The sequence below is a fragment of the Dryas octopetala genome, chromosome 8, assembly GCF_963921425.1.
Source record: "Dryas octopetala chromosome 8, drDryOcto1.1, whole genome shotgun sequence".
Classification (NCBI taxonomy): Eukaryota; Viridiplantae; Streptophyta; class Magnoliopsida; order Rosales; family Rosaceae; genus Dryas; species Dryas octopetala.
Window position 1 is genome coordinate 12,464,398 of NC_141373.1, and position 18,064 is coordinate 12,482,461.

Below are 18,064 nucleotides of genomic sequence, written 5' to 3' on the forward strand. Positions count from 1 at the left end.
TCGAAAAATTTCGCCGAAATTTTCCGAAATCCTCGAAATTTCGGCGAAATTTTCGATGTAGAGACCGGAGAGAGAGAGGGGAGGCAGAGACCGGAGGGAGAGGGGAGGTAGAGCACCGTCGTTGGAGGGAGAGAAGAGATCGGAGAGGGTGAGCCGTCGTCGGAGGGAGAGGAGATCTAGGGAGGGAGAGGGAAGAAAAGATTAGGAAGGGAGGAGGGAGAGGGAAGAGAGAGATTATGAAGGGAGGAGAAAAATTGGTGAAGGGAGAAGAAAAGAAAAATAGGAAAAAAAAAAAAAAGAAGAAGGCAGCCACTGGAATTGGAAGAAGACGAAGAGTCGAAGACCACTGGGGAAGAAGAGGAAAAGGAAAGAAGAAAAAGAGGAAGTCACGTCACGGGGGAAGAAGAGGAAAAGGAAAGAAAAAAAAAGAAGAGAAAAGAAAGGAAAAGGAAAAAAAAAGAAAAAAAAAGGAAAGAAAAAAAAAGAAGAGAAAAGAAAAAAAAAAGAAAAGAAAAGGAAAGAAAAAAAAAAAGAAGAGAAAAGAAAAAAAAAAAGAAAAGGAAAGAAAAGAAATTTTTTTTTTAAGGTAGATTGAAATTTGGAGTCTTTAGGCAATTGGAAAGAAAAAAAAGGTTTGAGATTTTATTTGGGGTTTGATTTGGTCATTTTGGTGTTTCGTTTAGTTGTAAACATAAATTATGAAAAAGAAATTTCTCCCCTTATCATGAAGTTTCATTTGCTTAATGTTTGGTTTTCCAATTACGATAATTTGTAAAATTGAAATTTTAGATAAACCGTTGTTGCCGCTGCTGTCATCGGATTGGTTCTATTTTAACCCAATTCGGCTTAATTTAACTATCGAAGATCATTTCCAAGTCCCTTTGAGTAAGCTTGCTACTTTTCGTTGCCACATTGGTGATTTATTCGTGTAATTTTATTATGTAATTATTAATTAGTGAAGTATTTTTTTAACAGTATTGTCTCCGGCGCGCATTATATTCATCACATATCACATGAAATCTACTAGATTATTTGATTTCTTCAATGTTTTTTATCAATGTAGTAGATAATATGTTAAATAAACATATGGTCAAGTTTCATTCAAAATTTTCATATTTTGATAGCAATTTTCGTCGTTTTGTCCAATTTTATCGAAATCAAAATTTTAATCGAAATTTCCATCGAAAATTTCCTCGAAACCGAAATTTTACTCCTTGATTTCAATCAATTTTACGCTCTACAGCCAAATCGAACCTTTCTTGCCCCTTATCATTGGTAAGGTCCTTCAATTTGATTAGTGTTGCTTTCTTACCACTTATCTCTTATTAATGCATAAACAAAAAGCTTATTAGAATTAACAATACAAAGATCAAATTCACATATCCAAACATATTCAATATTCACATATTCAAAAAGCTTATCGGAATTATTCATTATACGTACATTTTAATCATTATACATTGCCACAACATTTCAACACTAAAATTTATTAAACACTTATACACTACTTTTTATACTTATAAGCCGCAACACTTTTAAGAACACAGTTTATCAAACACTTAGCTAATTTAATTCACAGCTGATTATATTTACAGCACAGTTGAAAGTGATTATTTTTAAAGTAACAGCAATACCAAACTGGTCCTTGTTTGCAACTTTATTATAGAAGTAATTACGTGATCAATTTATTGCAGAACATACTTTACGAATTTGACCATTAGTCGACCCTGTTTTCACATCAATGTTACTCAGCTTCACCATGGACCTCCCAAACATCACACTGAAGTTCGACTGAGGAGGGCCATAACTACCCTGGAGAAAGCGTTGCACAAATGGTTTGGTTGTAGCATCAGTCCAAAGCTTCTGATCAGTCTCAAGAATTCCTCTGCCATTTCTCAAATTTGCAAAGAAAGATGCATCAAACTTGTCACTACTACCTGTGTCTAATGGAACTAGGCTTGTAGTTGTATCATCGTCATTTAGTGGGCACAGAGCTTGTAGTCGAGGAACAAACGTTGGGTCGATCACAGGGTCGACACCATGTGCAGCGGTGAAATTGTATAGTCTGTAGTTGAAGAACTCGCAAGATGAAGCTCCTATGGTATGTGCTCCTAGTATAGCACAAACAAATTTATGTATAGATGGTTAAGAGAACTAACGACGACAATGGTGGAGTAATTGTATTTGTATATATATACTGAGAAATGAGAACTACTTATATATATATATATATATATATATATAGGTAGCTCCTGCATGCATCATACTACTGTGAGAGAGATCAAGTCATATTAATTAGCTAGATCAGTAGATATTGAACGTAAAAATAGTTTTATTCACAATTATGAATAATTTTCCTATTTTCAGAAAAAAATATTTGGAGCAATCCACAAATTGCATGTGTTTTAAGATCGACTTTAGGTGTATGTTTACTAATCAGGAATGGGAATGATTCAATTTCATGTGTTTACTAACATTTGAGAATTATTTCTATTCTCATTCATAGTATTTACTAATAGTTAATAAGAATTCGTATTCCTGGGAATTGCTATTTCATTCCAATTCCTAATAGTTGGTAAACACGTTAATGAAAATTAATTAATTGCTGATTTTGATTCTTACTCATTCTGATTCTTATATATTCCGATTCCAGTTTAGTAAACATGCCCTAAGAGACAAATGAGGCAACCGCCTCCCAAATGTTTAGGACCTCTAAATTTTGTAGACCCCTTCTATATTATGATGATTTTTGTGATTATCTACCGATGAAAAAATAAAACCATATCAATATGCATGAAAGATCCAAGATCTCATTTTAATATTGATTGGCTTCAAGTCTCAGAGTCTTAGGACATTTCCTGACGTGTTGCATGCGTGGGGACCCACCCAACTTTTACAGGGGTGCCCTCCAAAGAATTATATATATATAGTCAGTGACCACACCATGCCATTCTATGATTTGGTTCAAATATGAGTGCATGGGGTCATATGATGAACAATGTTAATTAACATGTGTATGCAACATGACCACACAAAAAAACGTGTGTGTACAAGTATACAACACTAGTTTAAGTAGCTTACCAAGAAGGGTAACCAAATCTAGAGTACTGAGTCCCTTGTCCGCAAACTTTTGCTTTAGCGCATCAATTGATTCAGTAACGCCTGGCAAATTGGCTACGTCTGATGCCAATGAAACCATCCCATCCCTGCGTCCTGTAGGCACTGCCCAACTTGCTCCATTGGCCTACATAATATATGTACATATATACATGATCGAATCAACTAATTTTTGATAAGAAATAACACAATTGCATGCATTTATATATGGCGATTATCAAATAACTTACCCTGATCTTAAACGAAAAATGTTCTTTTTACCGAATAATTTAATATACTATATATATATATTACATGATTGTAAATTCAGAAAATTATTTAAGTTGATTTTTAGTTTAATTTATAGTATTATTTACTCACAGTCTAACAACATAATATATTTACCAGAACCACGGCATCCCGTGCAGCTAGTGCAAGAATATCAGCGCAAGAGACAATCCCTGGGCATGCCTTCTCAAGCTTAGCCTTAGCATCGTCAATAACTTCATATCCTGTCAAATTGAAGATGGTTTTCTCAGTGTCATCACCGTCGATGAGAATGGAAGCGTCGCAGCCACGGACAAAGCAATCGTGGAAGTGCATCCTCAGCAAGCCAGGAGCAATAGCAGGATCAGATTGGAAATGAGCAGCAACTGTAGACCTGACTATGGATTCAGCCCGAGGACATGTATATGAATAGAACCCTACTCTTGTGCCTTTCCCTTGCACTTGCAGTACCGATGTGGTAACAAAGGCAACCAACATTGACAACAATAAACGTAGTTTTTGAGAGGCATTAGAACGGCCTGCAAAACCCACCATTTATTATGAATTGAAGGAGTAAATCTATGGTATTGAATTATGAGACTGCTATAGGAGTAGTAGCTATTGATTTCTGTGGAGCTAGGGGCAATATATATAGGTATTTATAGGCATGCATGATCCATCAAAGTCAAAAAGGGATCGATAAGAACTGAGAAATGTCAAATTTTGAGAATAGATCTAAAAAATGATCAAATTTAAACACGGGCGGGATAAATTTTGTGAGTTTACAAAATTCTAAAATCAAACAAAATATATTATTTTTGTTTAATTGATTTTTAGTAAGAACAATTTTTATGTGACCTAAATAATGAAAAGTTTAATTATATTGTATGGAGATCGATTCCGAAAGAATAATTAACTTTTTATTAACCTAGCTACTAATGTGTTAGTATTTAATTAGCGCTCTCATATTAAATAAATCTACTGGTAAAAAAACTGGCTATAAAGCTCAATTTAAAAAGTATGTGCTCTTTCTTGAACAAAAAAAAAAAAAAAAAAAGTATGTGCTCTTCTTTGGACATTTATTGGCCGCCAACGTTTTGTTTTCTTCTTTTGCCACTGACGATGTTAATATCTAATTGGGTCTATATTTTGTGTCGTACTTGTGTCACACATGTTTTGAACTCGGATTTTGTTGTGCTTGATATGTCATAAAATTCAACTCAATCCATTTATTTAGATCATGCTCATAGCGGCCCAACTTATTTTGTGGCCATATTGTTTTGGACTCATGTTAAACTAATTCATTCTAAGCCATTAATTGGATGAGAGGGGAAAATTTTAGTTAAAGGACTCCAACTATACCCAATGTTTTTACTCAGGATATGAATTTCACTTTATGTCTAACCTCCAACAAATTCAACAAATTTATACCGGGTTTAAAGCTATACATCTCCTCTTTACAACCATATAAAGATATTCAAATTAGACATCTAAGTAGGGTACCCCGAATCTATCCAATAGGACCTCTGGAAAAATATCTGGAAAATTAAACAGTTTCGGGTACTTTAGTTTGGGGCCGATTATCAGAAGTTGTAGATGTTTGATTTGAGTGATCTTTATATGGTTGTAAAGAGGAGATACATATCTTTAAACCCAGTATAATTTTTCTAAATTTGATGGAGATTTAATAGGTCTAGCGTCGGGCCAAAGTTGATATGAAAACTGAGAAAAACAAGGTCCTTAATTGACAAAAATGAAAATTTCAGTCCTCAGTTGACACAAAGTGAAATTCATACCATGAATAGAGATTTAGGGTATAGTTAAAGTCCTTTAGTTAAAATTTTCCTGATGAGAGAGTGATAAATCTTATATTCAAATCCCATTGTAAACAATTAAAAAAATAAAAAATAAAAACAACATTACAGTCGATTTTTTTTTTAAACAAAAACATTCAAAGTGGCTTTTTCTTGTTCATGTTATTATTGAATGACAATTACATCAGTAGAGGACAAATCATGCGCACCACAAGTGAGTAAAAAATTTTGTAGTGGTGCACTCATATTCCAAGTTTGGCAAGTGATTTGTAGTTTCAGAAGTTAATCAAGATATTTACAATCTTTATCTTCTCTTTCTCACCACTACCAAATATTTTTGCATTAAAAAATTTTGTCTACTCTAATTGTCATTTTATAACAACTTTAATCCTCATTGGGTATACAGCTTCATATATATAGTCAACCATGCTAAAAACGTTTGAGAAGATTTTCTAATAATTATCATTGACACCACAAAGTGGTATATGTACAGGAAAAATTATAGGATATAACCGATATACCGCTACGTGGTATAACCAATTCAACGTGTAAGGGTATTATTGGACGATGTGTTTATATTAGTAGGGTATAGTATTAATAATATCCACTCATATTATAACAGATAGACTGGTTATACCACGTGTCAATATAGCGGTTATACAGAATAATTTCTCTATGTACAGAAAGCCTAAGCCACAATTACAGGAAAAAAACAATGCATAATTACAGCTTCATATATATATAGTCAACCATGCTAAAAACGTTTGAGAAGATTTTTTAATAATTATCATTGACACCACAAAGTGTTATATGTACATAGAGGATAAATCATGCGCCCCAAAAGGGAGTCAAATTTTGTAGTGGCGCACTCATTTTCCAAGTTTGGCAAGTGATTTGTAGTTTCAGAAGTTAATCAAGATATTTACAATCTTTATCTTCTCTTTCTCACCACTACCAAATATTTTTGCATTAAAAATTTTTGTCATCTCTAATTGTCATTTTATAACAACTTTAATCGTCATTGGGTATACAGCTTCATATATATAGTCAACCAAACATCCGTTTTAGTAAATTAGAGATGTAATTTGTGAGATAGCCACAAAAAGTAAGGTTTTTCTTTATTTTATGTGAGGGACCAAATTTCTTTGTCCTTAATTCAAGTTTTGGAGGTTTGTGAATGAGAAATCAATTTCATTTCCATGTTTGGTAAGTACAGGAAAGGAAAATTATTTACTGGCCCAAGGAAATTTGATGTCCTTATTAGAGAGAAAATAAAATCCTTCACTACAACAATTTTGGCAAAGGCCTCCAATGATTTCCACCAAAGTTGGGGGGGTGCCAATTGCTAATGTGGCTGTTCACTAATGTTAATTATTAGTGATTACATTATTAAGTCTGACATGAACAGTGATTGCATATTCAACTAATGATTCTGATTAGTTGATTAAATTGTGGCACCCCAGTAATTTAAACTAAAAAAAGGGGTTTAGTTAATTTAAACTAAAAAAAGGAGTTTAATTTTTTGTCTGGTTGCTTCTAGTGGCTAAACCATTACTGGGTTTCTCTATATAGTGACATAATCTCTTTCTTCCCACCCCCAAACCAAACGGGATCCAGCATCGGTGGATGTCAACACTCACGCCAGAAAGTGTCGATCGGTTCAAATCCCCAAATTAAGGGGTTGCTCCTCCTCTAGTCACCATCGGAAAGTGGGTTCCCTTTGGGTTCTTTATTGCCAAATAACTAGGGTTCAATCCTTCCACTGTTGTTACGCATAGGTGGGGGAAATTCATGGGTTTTTTTGCTTTTATGGTCACCATTATTCATGTTTGTGGCATCTGGACTTGAGTTTTTTCAGAAATTGTGGTTCCTCTTTGTGCTTGGGCTGTGCGTGAATGAGGAAGCACCTGCTACACCCATTTGTTGTGTAGATGGAGACAATATGCTTTTCAGAAAATGTGCTGACTGCTGGAGGTTCTAGAGGTCCGGTCCTCAGCTTCATGTTGGCTTCCTGCAGGTTCGGCCTCTGCTTCATGGCTGTGCTGAATTGTACACGTGTTTGTATTTTCAGTGATTGTGGTTATTAGTTTTTTTAGTTAGCCTATAGCCTATAGGTGTGTGCCATGTGGCTTCTAAAGGGTAATTTAGTAAATTCGTCAGATAGGGTTTGTTTATAGAGACCTAACTTCAACATTTTTCTTCTCATTTTAGTCCTGAAGCAGCAGCACACCCCCTTCTCTTTCTCTCTCTTCTCTCTCCTCTACTGTGAGCTCTCTTCGGCCATCTCTTCGTCGTCCAGCTGCCAACACTGGCGACATAGACCTCAATCAACTAGTCTCTTCCTCCTTTCTCTATCCTTGCCTTTTGATTGCTCAACAACCCAATGGAAACATGGATTCACACCTTTTCACTGCTATGTCCCAAGATCTTTTCTTCTGCATTCTCCATGGATACAACTTAGAGGACACGCATGGGTAAACAAACATTTTCTCTCTTCCTCTCTCAAATCATGAAATTTTCTTCTAGGGTTTCGGGATTTTGAAAATTATTACAATTTGTAGATTTGGTGTTTAGAGGAAGATTTAGGTTGTAACTATTACGTTTCATTGTTTCCTTTCAGATTTGGAGCTTTGAATAATTTATATCTTCAAAGTCGTGTCTACTGTCGCCATCATCATCATCTTAAGAACATCCTCTGGACCACCCGAATGAGGATATGAAGAATTTCTGGTGAGACCCACCATGAACCCTAATTTCTGCCCTGTCCAAGATCCCTAATTTCTAAGAGACCTCCGTCCTAGTTGAACCGAGTTTGAGTCATGTTGTGGACAATAAAAAAGCGAGCTTCTTTCTGATGAACAAGAGTTTGAGAGTTGATCTGTTTATATTTGTTGTGAATCTGTTTTTTTTGTTTTTTTCATTTTTTAGATTTGTTTATATTTATTTATGTTTTATAAATTCCTTTATGATTTTGTGGCTATAAACAAACACTTAATTTTGTAGTCAATTGTGAGACTCAAAAATAAAAGGAATATGAAGTATTAGATTTTGCTGGGAGAGGTCCAGTCTTCATGGTGAAGCTGGGAGTTGCTGGAGGTTCTGGAGGTCCGGACCTTAAGGAGGAAGTCCGGTCCTCAGCTTCATGGAGGTTCAATCCTTAGCTTCATGGAGGCTTCCTGGAGGTCCGGACTTCAAGGAGGAGGTCCGGTCCTCAGCTTCATGGAGGTTCCTGGAGGTCCGGTCCTCAGCTACATGGAGGTTTCCTGGAGGTCCAGTCCTCAGCATCATAGCTTCAATGGTGAGTTTCTGGTGGTTTTGTCCTCTGGGGAGAGGTCCGGTCCTCAATTTTCGAATTTACTTCTTGTCCTGCATCAATATGGAACATTCAACACTGTATGGTTTATATATTGGTGTATATATTTGTGTAGATTTTAGATGATGCACAATGGCTAAGTATTGTTGTTGGTTAATTCTATATAAGTACAACAAAAAAGTTTGTTTATCAGTAATTAATTTAACAAATATGCACTATATGACGTGTAAATGGTGTTCTTGAAGCAGAGGGAATTACTACTGAAGCAGCAACAAATCAAGAGGATAAAGTTGCATGTTTAAGGTACACTCTTGATAATTATCGGGGCATTTATATATTTATTTTGGTGGTACAATTAAAGAAATTTCATTTTGTAGTTCTGTGAGATTGATGGTATTGAAGGATCTTCAGTTCGTGAAGGAGGATCTTGAAGGGGATGATATTGATGGTGAAAGCTTGGTCATATTTTTGTGAAAACTGGCAAGGTATCTACGTATTTTGTAGCGGGTTTGGAGCTGTTGCTTGACCAAGTTTAATCGTTTTAGATGTTTCTAGTTGTAAGAATGTTGAAGGAAACTGATAGAATGATTTGTAATTTAGGCTTCAACTGATATATATGTGTAATGCAAGTTACATTCGGTTCAAGTATGTGTTTCAGATTTTATGAGTAGTTTATTAATTAGTAGTGTTCCTTTGAGGTAACATGCAAATTCATTACTATTAATTAGTAAGCATTTTTTTTTTTTTGCATGGTGGAGGATATTTAATTACTGAAATCAAATCAGAAACTAATACCAAGAAGGTGGGAATGCAGCAAGCTACTGTTGGAATTAGTGAGCTACATAACCCACTTTTAACAAGATAGTAGAAGAATCCATGACACATCATTATTTAATAATATCAATCCTCTACCAATATAGAAACCTCATTAGATATGGTGAAAAATTGAAACCAACTAACTGCAGCATTGGTGAGGAGCATTCTTGCAGACTGTCATGGCAGGTTTTGGCAAAAGCTTCCACCATTCCTATATGTGGGTGGCCTTAGCTCCCTTGCCACCCCAACACCAACCTCCAACATGCTCTATGGTGACTGCAGGGTGGCAATGGGCAATACAAACTAATAACAGTGGCAATTGCATCTATTCCTACAAAAAAAATTGGTTACCTTTGCTAGATAATGTTGTAGTGCTTGCTCCAACCAGGGCATCCGATTATAAAAAAAAGTGTGAGAGGAGCACTCATCTTCTTGTGCAATTAATTTTCTTAGTAGGACTTCCATTACAATGCAACTTTTTCATTTGGAGGTTTCATTGCTGTCCAATACTACAATATCTTAAGATCATCTTAATCGTACATTCATAAGTCTTCTTCAACATCTCAGGTGTACTGTTGTCACATACACACACAAAAAAATAAATAAACTAATAAAATAAGTCAGCAAGTTCATGAAATGTAACACCCAAAACATTTAAAATACATATTTATTCTAAAGTGGGAGACTCGCAAGAATGCATGTATTCTAATTTTTAATTTTTACAAAAGGGACCCATGCTAGAGTAATGATGCTTACGGTAGAAAACTGATGCATAGTAGTTAAAAGAAAAACAACACAAAACAAAAGAGAAACAATTTTTATGTAGTGTAATGTTATTTGAACCAATTTAACCGATCATGTGGGTGTACTAAGTCTAATAGAAGTGTGTTAAACTTCTATTAGAGAAGAGGTGAGACCCACATGGGTGGGTTATATACTTCTATTAGAGAGATGATATGATGATATATCGCATAGTCAATTAAAAATTTATAATGGTTCAAATAGTTTAATTTATTTTTTTATAGTAGAAATTCTCGCATCCACATGCAGGTCATCCACTTACATGTCAGTTGGTCTGTAAGAAACAATTGATGACAATTTTATATGCACTTTATATAGAAAGCATGTCACGCCCTAAAACTCAGGTATAAAACACCTTGATAACACCCACAATTATATATAACTCCCGTACCCCAAGTAATTATAACTCCAAATATTCTAAAAATAGGTTAATTAGTAAAATAGGTGGGATTAAAATAATTAAATACACAACAAAAATATAGAAGAAAAAAATTTTATAGAAAACCAACCCCAAGGTTACAGTCATTAAATGGTAACCTTGAACAAATACAAGACTCATAATAATTTAGAGTTCAAAACGAAGAAGTTCTAAACAACGAAAAACAAAGGGAAATTTCATTAAATATCTCTTTTTAATACAACAATATCTTTTCTAACCCTTCCTACCCATTTTTATCATTTATAGCTCTTTGGCCCATTTTCGAAACAAATATGCCCTTCCCTTTCTCCCACCCACATGAAGATCCTCCTCATTTGTGATCTCCATATATCACACAGCTACCCGGCTATCAACATCCTCCCTATCTCTCTACACAGCTACACAGCGAAATCCATGACTATTCTTCTTCTTCTTCCTTCATTGCCACTCCTCCAAATCCCCATGTCAACAACCATTCCACCAAACCCCGCATGCAAGACCTTACTTGCCAAGCTCTCTCCCTCCAAACCCTCCTCCTATCCTCCAATCTCCATCCTCCATTCTCGCCCCCTCCCTTCTTTGCAGTCCGATAGGACACGGCCATCAAAACCCACCTCGGCTACTTTGCCAACCAGGGCTGGCCCTGACTTTTGGTAGGCCTGGGGCGAAAATTTGAAATGGGCCCTTTTGTATATAATTTTAATTTTACAAAGGAAAAAATTATAAAATTTTGTAGACCGATTTTCATTATATATAAAACAATATCACAGTTTGTATAATCTTGAACAAAAAACAATTAAACTTGTCGGGTCTTTGCCTCTTTGGACATACAAGTTTTGAACAAAAAGTAATAAAATTTTAGGGGCCTTTGGACTTGTCAAACAACATACCTCATCAATCATCTCCGAATGCTTTACCAATGTAAGAACCCATGTCAAAAAAACAGCTATGCACCCCTACAAAACAATACAACATGGTAATGAGTACCAAAAATTCAACAAAAATGCCTTCTTCTAGCATGTTTAGAAGCAAAGTCATCAATAACTTTTTCAACTTCAAGATTTTCCAACATATCCTTTAGATTGCCAATCCATTTAATCTTTCCTGTGACATAGATGATCTCAAGTAAGATTTTAACAATTTTAATTTTCAAAAGCTTTTTTTTACAAATGCCATAGTCACAGGAAAGTCAATAAAATTATATAAGCAATTGATACATTTTGATAACAATCTGCAGCTTTTACAAATTAACTCTAGAATTTCAATGGCTGACTTTATTTCAGCTGGCAAAGCCACTTGTAACACTTTCAATTTAGAGAATAAATCATTTGAATCAATATCAGACAACTCACCATGTTTGAGAGCAGCCTCAAGATTAACAGAATTTTTTTAAAATTTATCATCATCTAAAGAAGTTAACCTTTTTGAATCAAACAAGAACCCAAAAATACTGTCATATGTTTTCAATTGGTCAAATTTACTCTTCAATGAATCAATTGCAGTATCCACAACAACAAGAAAGTAGTTAACTCTAAAAGATTCTTCTTCCGTTTGTGTTGCCTCATCATTGTTATTCTCATCAAATTGTTTTTTTTCTACGAATTTGACGTTTTTTAGGAAATACAGGATCAATTCCCATATCAGAGGCAATGCTTTTGACAGAAATCATGGCAGATATAAACCCACTCTCCCTATATTTTTCAAAAAAAAAAAAAAAACAAAAAACAAATCAGCCCATTCAATTGTTCTATGGCAGCATCAATACACATATCTTTTGATTGCAACTTTTTACTAACCATGTTAATGCTAAATAAAATATCATGTCAAATAGTCATACTTAATAAAAACTCAAAACTTTCAAGATTATTTGCTAAACTTTCAGCTTCACTCTTTGTCTTGGCATCATCACTAGATTCATGTAATTCCAACAAAGCTTCTCTTATTTGGGGAGCTTGATATCTTATGGCTTTAACACTTTTAATTCGACTTTCCCAACAGGTTGTGGACAATGTCTTTAGAGTTAAGCCATGTATATTATATTGTAAAATTCTCCTTCTTTTAGTAGAGCTAGAAAACAAGAAGGAATATATACGTTGAACTACTCCAAAAAAAGAAACTCTTTAACACAAGAGTACGTGTACCATATCGCTAAGAGTTAGGTTAAAACTATGACAGGCACATGGCATATAGAACGCTCTAGGATTTATTTCAATTAATCTCTTTTTAACCCCTTGGTGTTTTCCTTTCATATTAGACCCATTATCATAACCTTGTACCCTCAAATCATCAATATCAAGATCAAGAGATTTAAGTACAGCCCAATCCAGATGTATCATCCACGTTTAAAAACTCTAAAAAGTACTCTTCAACTTTTATTGGACTACTTGACATGTCTACACACCGTACTAATAAAGTCATTTGTTCTTGGTGGCTTACATCTGGAGTACAATCAAGAATCACTGAAAAATATTTTGCATCTTTGATTTTTTTAATGAGTACACTTTTGGCATTAGAGGCTAATTAACACAGCAATCAACTCATTTTGAATTTTATGACCAAGATAGTGATAATGAATCTCATTATTCAAAATGCGTTGAATATGATCTTTCATTATTAAATCAAACTCTACAATCATTTCAATCAAACCCAAAAAATTACCATTATTATCTTGGTATAGTTTCTCATTGGTTCCACGAAAAGCCAGATTAATTATGTTTAGCAAGACATTTCACAGCAGCAATTATTCTTACTAAAACTTGTTTCCATCGTTCTTTCTCTTCTTTAATTTGCTTATGTATTTCTTTATCAATTGTTTCATTCTTGTCTAATCTGATTCGCATTTCATTCCAAGTATTCATGTTAGTGATATGCTCAATATTATTCTCATATTGTTTAAGTCTCTCACTAAGATGTTTCCAATTTCTATATCCTTCATTTGCCAAAAAAATTTTGTTGTTCACTGATTTAAATTAACAACTTGCAACAAAAACAATATACTTTGTCCAAATGCTTTGAGTACACTAGCCATTTCCTATCTTGACACTCCCCATTTGGTAACTTTTGTGCATAATGTGCATATGAAAAATGTCTAAAGGGACTATCCAAAGGAAAATTCAGATTATATTTTCTTATTGGACCTTTTTCTACTAAGAGATCCTTTGTTTTGTTATCAAGGTACGTTATCCCAATTTCTTGGTTCATAAATGTGAATTATGTGACTGCTATAAGAGCAGTAGCTAGCTATTGATTTCTAACTGTGGAGCTAGAGGTAATATATATAGGAATTTATAAGCATGCATGATCCATCAAAGTGAAATAGGGAAAAAAGAACCGAGAAATGTAAGATTTTGAGAAAAGATCTAGAAAATAATCAAATTTAAACACGTGATAAATTTTGTGAGTTTTGTTTTCTTCTTTCCCCACTGACATAACACGTACACTTTTGTATCTAACAGAAATAATTAAATTTTATTTTTATGAGAGGTGGCTGCATCCACCCAAAAAGTTTTACAATCTTCAGTAAAAATTAATTGAAAAGTTACTTACCTTTTGATTAAAGAAAAAGTTTAATTTGAAGAAAGAACAAGGCTTATTTGCACATTTACCCCCTGACTTATAGGTTTTTTTTCAGTTTGCCCCCTCACATGTATTTGTCTCATATAATCCCCTGAACTTTTATGCCGTTTCCCATATTGCCCGATTCCGTCAACTCCGTCAACACCACCGTTAGAAATGCTGATGTGGAAGGGTAATTTTGTCATTTCAGCCGTAAAATATATTTAAAACAATATTTAAATTAATAAAATATTAAAACTTTAAATTAAAATAATATTTAAAAAATAAAATCTTTACAATTCAATTAAATTAACAAAAAAAAAACCAAACCCTCCCTCCCCACCCACTACGCAGGCCGGCCACCCCTCCCTCTCCACCCACTGCACATGCCCTCATCCCCCTCTCTCTCTCTCTCTCTCTCTCTCTCTCACTCTCTCTCTCTCTCTCTCTCTCTCTCTCTCTCTCTCTCACTCTCTCTCTCTCTCTCTCTCTCCCTGCACATGCCAACCACACCCACCCAGCCCCAACTCCACGCAGCCAAGCCCCAGCCCCGCCTCACCTAGCCTAGCTCCGCCCAGCCTCACCCTCCCCCAATCTGCCCCGCCCTTGATCTCTCTCTCTCTTTCTCTCTCTCTCTCTCTCTCTCTCTCTCTCTCTCTCTCCCCTGCACATGCCAGCCACACCCACCCAGTCCCAACTCCACGCAGCCAAGCCCCAACCCCGCCCCACCCCACCCAGCCTAGCTCCGCCCAGCCTCACCCTCCTCCTCCCCCAATCTGCCTCGCCCTCGATCTGCCCCACACAGCCTAGCCTTGCCCAGCCCCAGCTCGGCCTAACCCCTCCCCCGCCTAATCCGAGCCTTGCCCCGCCCAGCCCTATCCCAGCCCAGCCCCACCCTCACTCTGCCCCGATCCGCCCCAGCTCGACCCACCCCCATCTAGCCCCTCCCCCAACCCCTCCCCCTCCACTACCCAGCCCCTCCCACACCCTCCTCCGCCTCCCCCTAGCCCCACCTCAAACCCACAATCCAGAGAAATTTTTCTTTTTTAATTATAAGTTTTTATTTAATTAAAATTTCAGGTTTATATTTTGAAATAAAAAAATGTGGGAGGGTTGCCAACATGGCATATTGGGTCACACAAATTACCACATGGCACAAACATGACAAAGATTGGTCCTTTGTGGCTGAAAAGACGAAATTACCCCGCCACGTCAGCATTTCTAACGGTGGTGTTGATGGAGTTGACGGAATCGGGCAATATGGGAAACGGCATAAAAGTTCAAGGGGTTATATGAGACAAATAAATGTGAGGGGGCAAAGTGAGAAAAAACCTTTAAGTCAGGGGGTAAATGTGCAAATAAGCCAAAGAACAATAGAGCCGAGGGATCTGATTATAAAAAGTTAAAAACAGTGTGTGAGAGGAGCACTCATCTTCTTGTGCAATTAATTTTCTTAGTGGGACTTCCATTACAATGCAACTTGTTTATCTTGGAGGTTTCATTGCTGTCCAATACCACAATATCTGTTTTTTTTAGAATAATACCACAATATCTTAAGATCATCTTGATGTTACATTCATAAGTCTTCTTCAACATCTCAGGTCCTGTTGTCACATACACATACAAAAAAAAAAAAACAATAACAAAATAAGTCAAGTTCATGGAATGTAACAGCCGAAACGTTTAGGATACATATTTATCCTTAAATGGGAGACTCACAAGAATGTATCCTAATTTTAAATTTCTACAAAAGGACCCATTAATGGTGCTTATATATGGTAGAAAACTGATGCATATATAGTATGTAAAAGAAAACAACAAAAAACAAAGAGTGCTGCTATTTACACACTTTTTGTTTTTGTACACCATTTTTTTATTTTTTCTCACTTCACACCTCCACATACCTTCCACAATTAAATTTTATCATACACACACCTCTCCCAATTACCAGATTACCTTAACTCACCAAATTTCTCATTTCACACCCCACCTCCCAACTAAAACCAGCAACACACAGCCCATCTCCGACACCTCCTTCAGCCACCCCTACCCCCACCCCCTCTGTCTCTTCTCTCTTTCCCTCTCTCTCTTTCCATACACACTTCACCCCCTCCCTTATTCCTCCCCCCACCCAACCTGCGCACATGCATGCAGAGCTGCCAAGACCACGCCGACTACCCAACCTACCCAGCTCGCCGAAGAAGAAAACTAAAAAAAAAATAATACTCTGCAGGTGGTTTGGCAGATCAGTGCAGAAACCGGTGGTTTCGTTCGGCAGGTACCCGCAGAACAATCCTATTATATTTGGTGGCTACCTACCGAACGAAACCATCGGTTTTTGGCACTGGGCCGCCGAACCACCTGCAAATTTTTTATTTTTTTTTATATTCAGGGTGGCTGGGTTCCTGTCGCCGGGGTGTGTGGTCACAGACAGAGACAGAAAAAGGAAGAGAGAAGAGAGGGAAGGAGAGAAACATAAATGAAGATGGTAATTAAAGAGACTAACAGTCCACATTCGCCGGGGTGCAACTCCTTTAAAAGCAAAACCCCTCCTGTTCATTCCACATTTGCTTGCTTCCAACTAAAGCAACACACTCAACAATCAATACCCAGAAAAAAAAAATTGAAACTTTTTTTGATTAAATGCAAAGATAAAGTGCAGCATGAGCTTACTATGGTGAAATGGCCTTGTGGGGGCAATGAACTTGCTCTCAGTTATGGGTTGAAGAGCTCTCTTCTAACTGAAAGTGGTACAGCACACGAGGAAGACATTGGAATGCTTGTGAAAGCTCTCAGAATGAGTGCTAAAGGAGGAGACTCTTGAAGTTTAAAACGTTTTGTCGTTTCTCTGAGAGCTACAACTGGGAGGAAGAAGAAGAAGAAGAAAAAGAAGAGAGGAGGGGGGGTGGTGTGTACGGGATGGGGTGTGTTGGGTGAGGGAAGGAGAAAGAGAGAGAAAGAGGGGAGGGGCTTGGTGGTCTTTTCTTTTGAGTTTTATTTTTCTTTTTTAAGATGGGTGTGCAAAATAAAAAAAAAGGTTGTGCAAATAGCAGCACTCAAAACAAAAGAGAAACAATTTTTATATAGAGTATATATTGTTATTTGGACCATCTTAACCGATTATGTGGTGTACTATGACTAATAGAAGTGGGTTAAACCTCTATTACAGAAGAAGTGAGACCCACATAGGTGGGTTATACTTCTATTAGAGAGATGGTACATCGTATAATTAATTAAAAATTAAAAATGGTTTAATTAAATAGTTTTATTTTTTTGTGCGTATTAGAAATTCTCGCATCCATATGCAGGTCATCCATATGTGATTTATAAGAAACTTTTGATGACAATCATATATGCACTTTTATATAAGAAGCGTGTCATGCCTTAAAACTCGGATACGTAACAGCGACAGCTAATTTGAGAACACCCAATATTATAACACGTGTACCTCAAGTATTATAACGCCGAATATTCTCAAAATAGGTTAATTATTAAAATAGTTAGATAAGAGTAATTAAATAAATAGCAAAAGTATAGAAGAAAATACTTTTATTAAAAACCAACCTCCAGGTTACAGTCGTTAAATGGTAACCATGAACAAATACAAGACTCATAATAAAGGGGGTGTATTCAATCATGACTTTTAAAGACTCTTTTTAAGTGACAGACTTTTATGGACTTCATAGACTTTCATAGACTTTCATAGACTTTTATAGACTTTACAGAATTATGATAGACTTTCATGAACTTTTATAGGTTTGCATAGAGTTTTATATAAAAAACTTTCGTAGAAATTGATAGACTTTCAATGACTTCTAATAAATTATATAATTGCCATGGAGGACAACAAAGATGTCAACAACATTTTTTTTTTCTTATCATCTCTCCTTTTTCTATTTTTCTAGATCTCATCTTTGTATTCTACCCGTTTGGAATTTTTTTTTTTTTCAAATTTTCAAGAGTGCCCAATGGAGCATGTTGGTT

General features: G+C 35.9%; 1 protein-coding gene and 1 pseudogene across 2 annotated transcripts; both read right to left on the minus strand.

The window, feature by feature from the left end:
* Positions 1-1,680: 1,680 nt before the first annotated feature.
* On the minus strand, positions 1,681-10,080 carry LOC147277307 (peroxidase N1-like). 2 transcript variants are annotated; one of them, XM_086253247.1, is made up of 4 exons: positions 10,043-10,080; positions 3,502-3,859; positions 3,082-3,244; positions 1,681-2,111 (listed from the first exon to the last, which is right to left on the minus strand). In XM_086253247.1, exons 1-4 carry the CDS (start codon positions 10,078-10,080, stop codon positions 1,681-1,683), a joined length of 990 nt encoding a protein of 329 aa, XP_086109373.1. The 2 variants fall into 2 exon arrangements, with proteins under 2 accessions (XP_086109373.1, XP_086109375.1); XM_086253249.1 differs by lacking the exon at positions 10,043-10,080 and having other exon boundaries at positions 3,502-3,885.
* Positions 10,081-11,703: 1,623 nt separating this feature from the next.
* On the minus strand, positions 11,704-12,294 carry LOC147277308 (uncharacterized; annotated as a pseudogene).
* Between the last annotated feature and the right edge of the window lie 5,770 nt (positions 12,295-18,064).

Bases quoted from the DNA above. Each gene is read 5' to 3' on its own strand.
- LOC147277307 (XM_086253247.1), bottom strand. From the start codon at position 10,080: ATGCATCAGTTTTCTACCGTAAGCATCATTACTCTAGC. The intron at 3,860-10,042 runs ATGGGTCCCTTT...ATTGTTGTCAAT, and splicing joins GTAAGCATCATTACTCTAGC to GTTGGTTGCCTTTGTTACCA. The intron at 2,112-3,081 runs GTAAGCTACTTA...GTGCTATACTAG, and splicing joins AGATTTGGTTACCCTTCTTG to GAGCACATACCATAGGAGCT.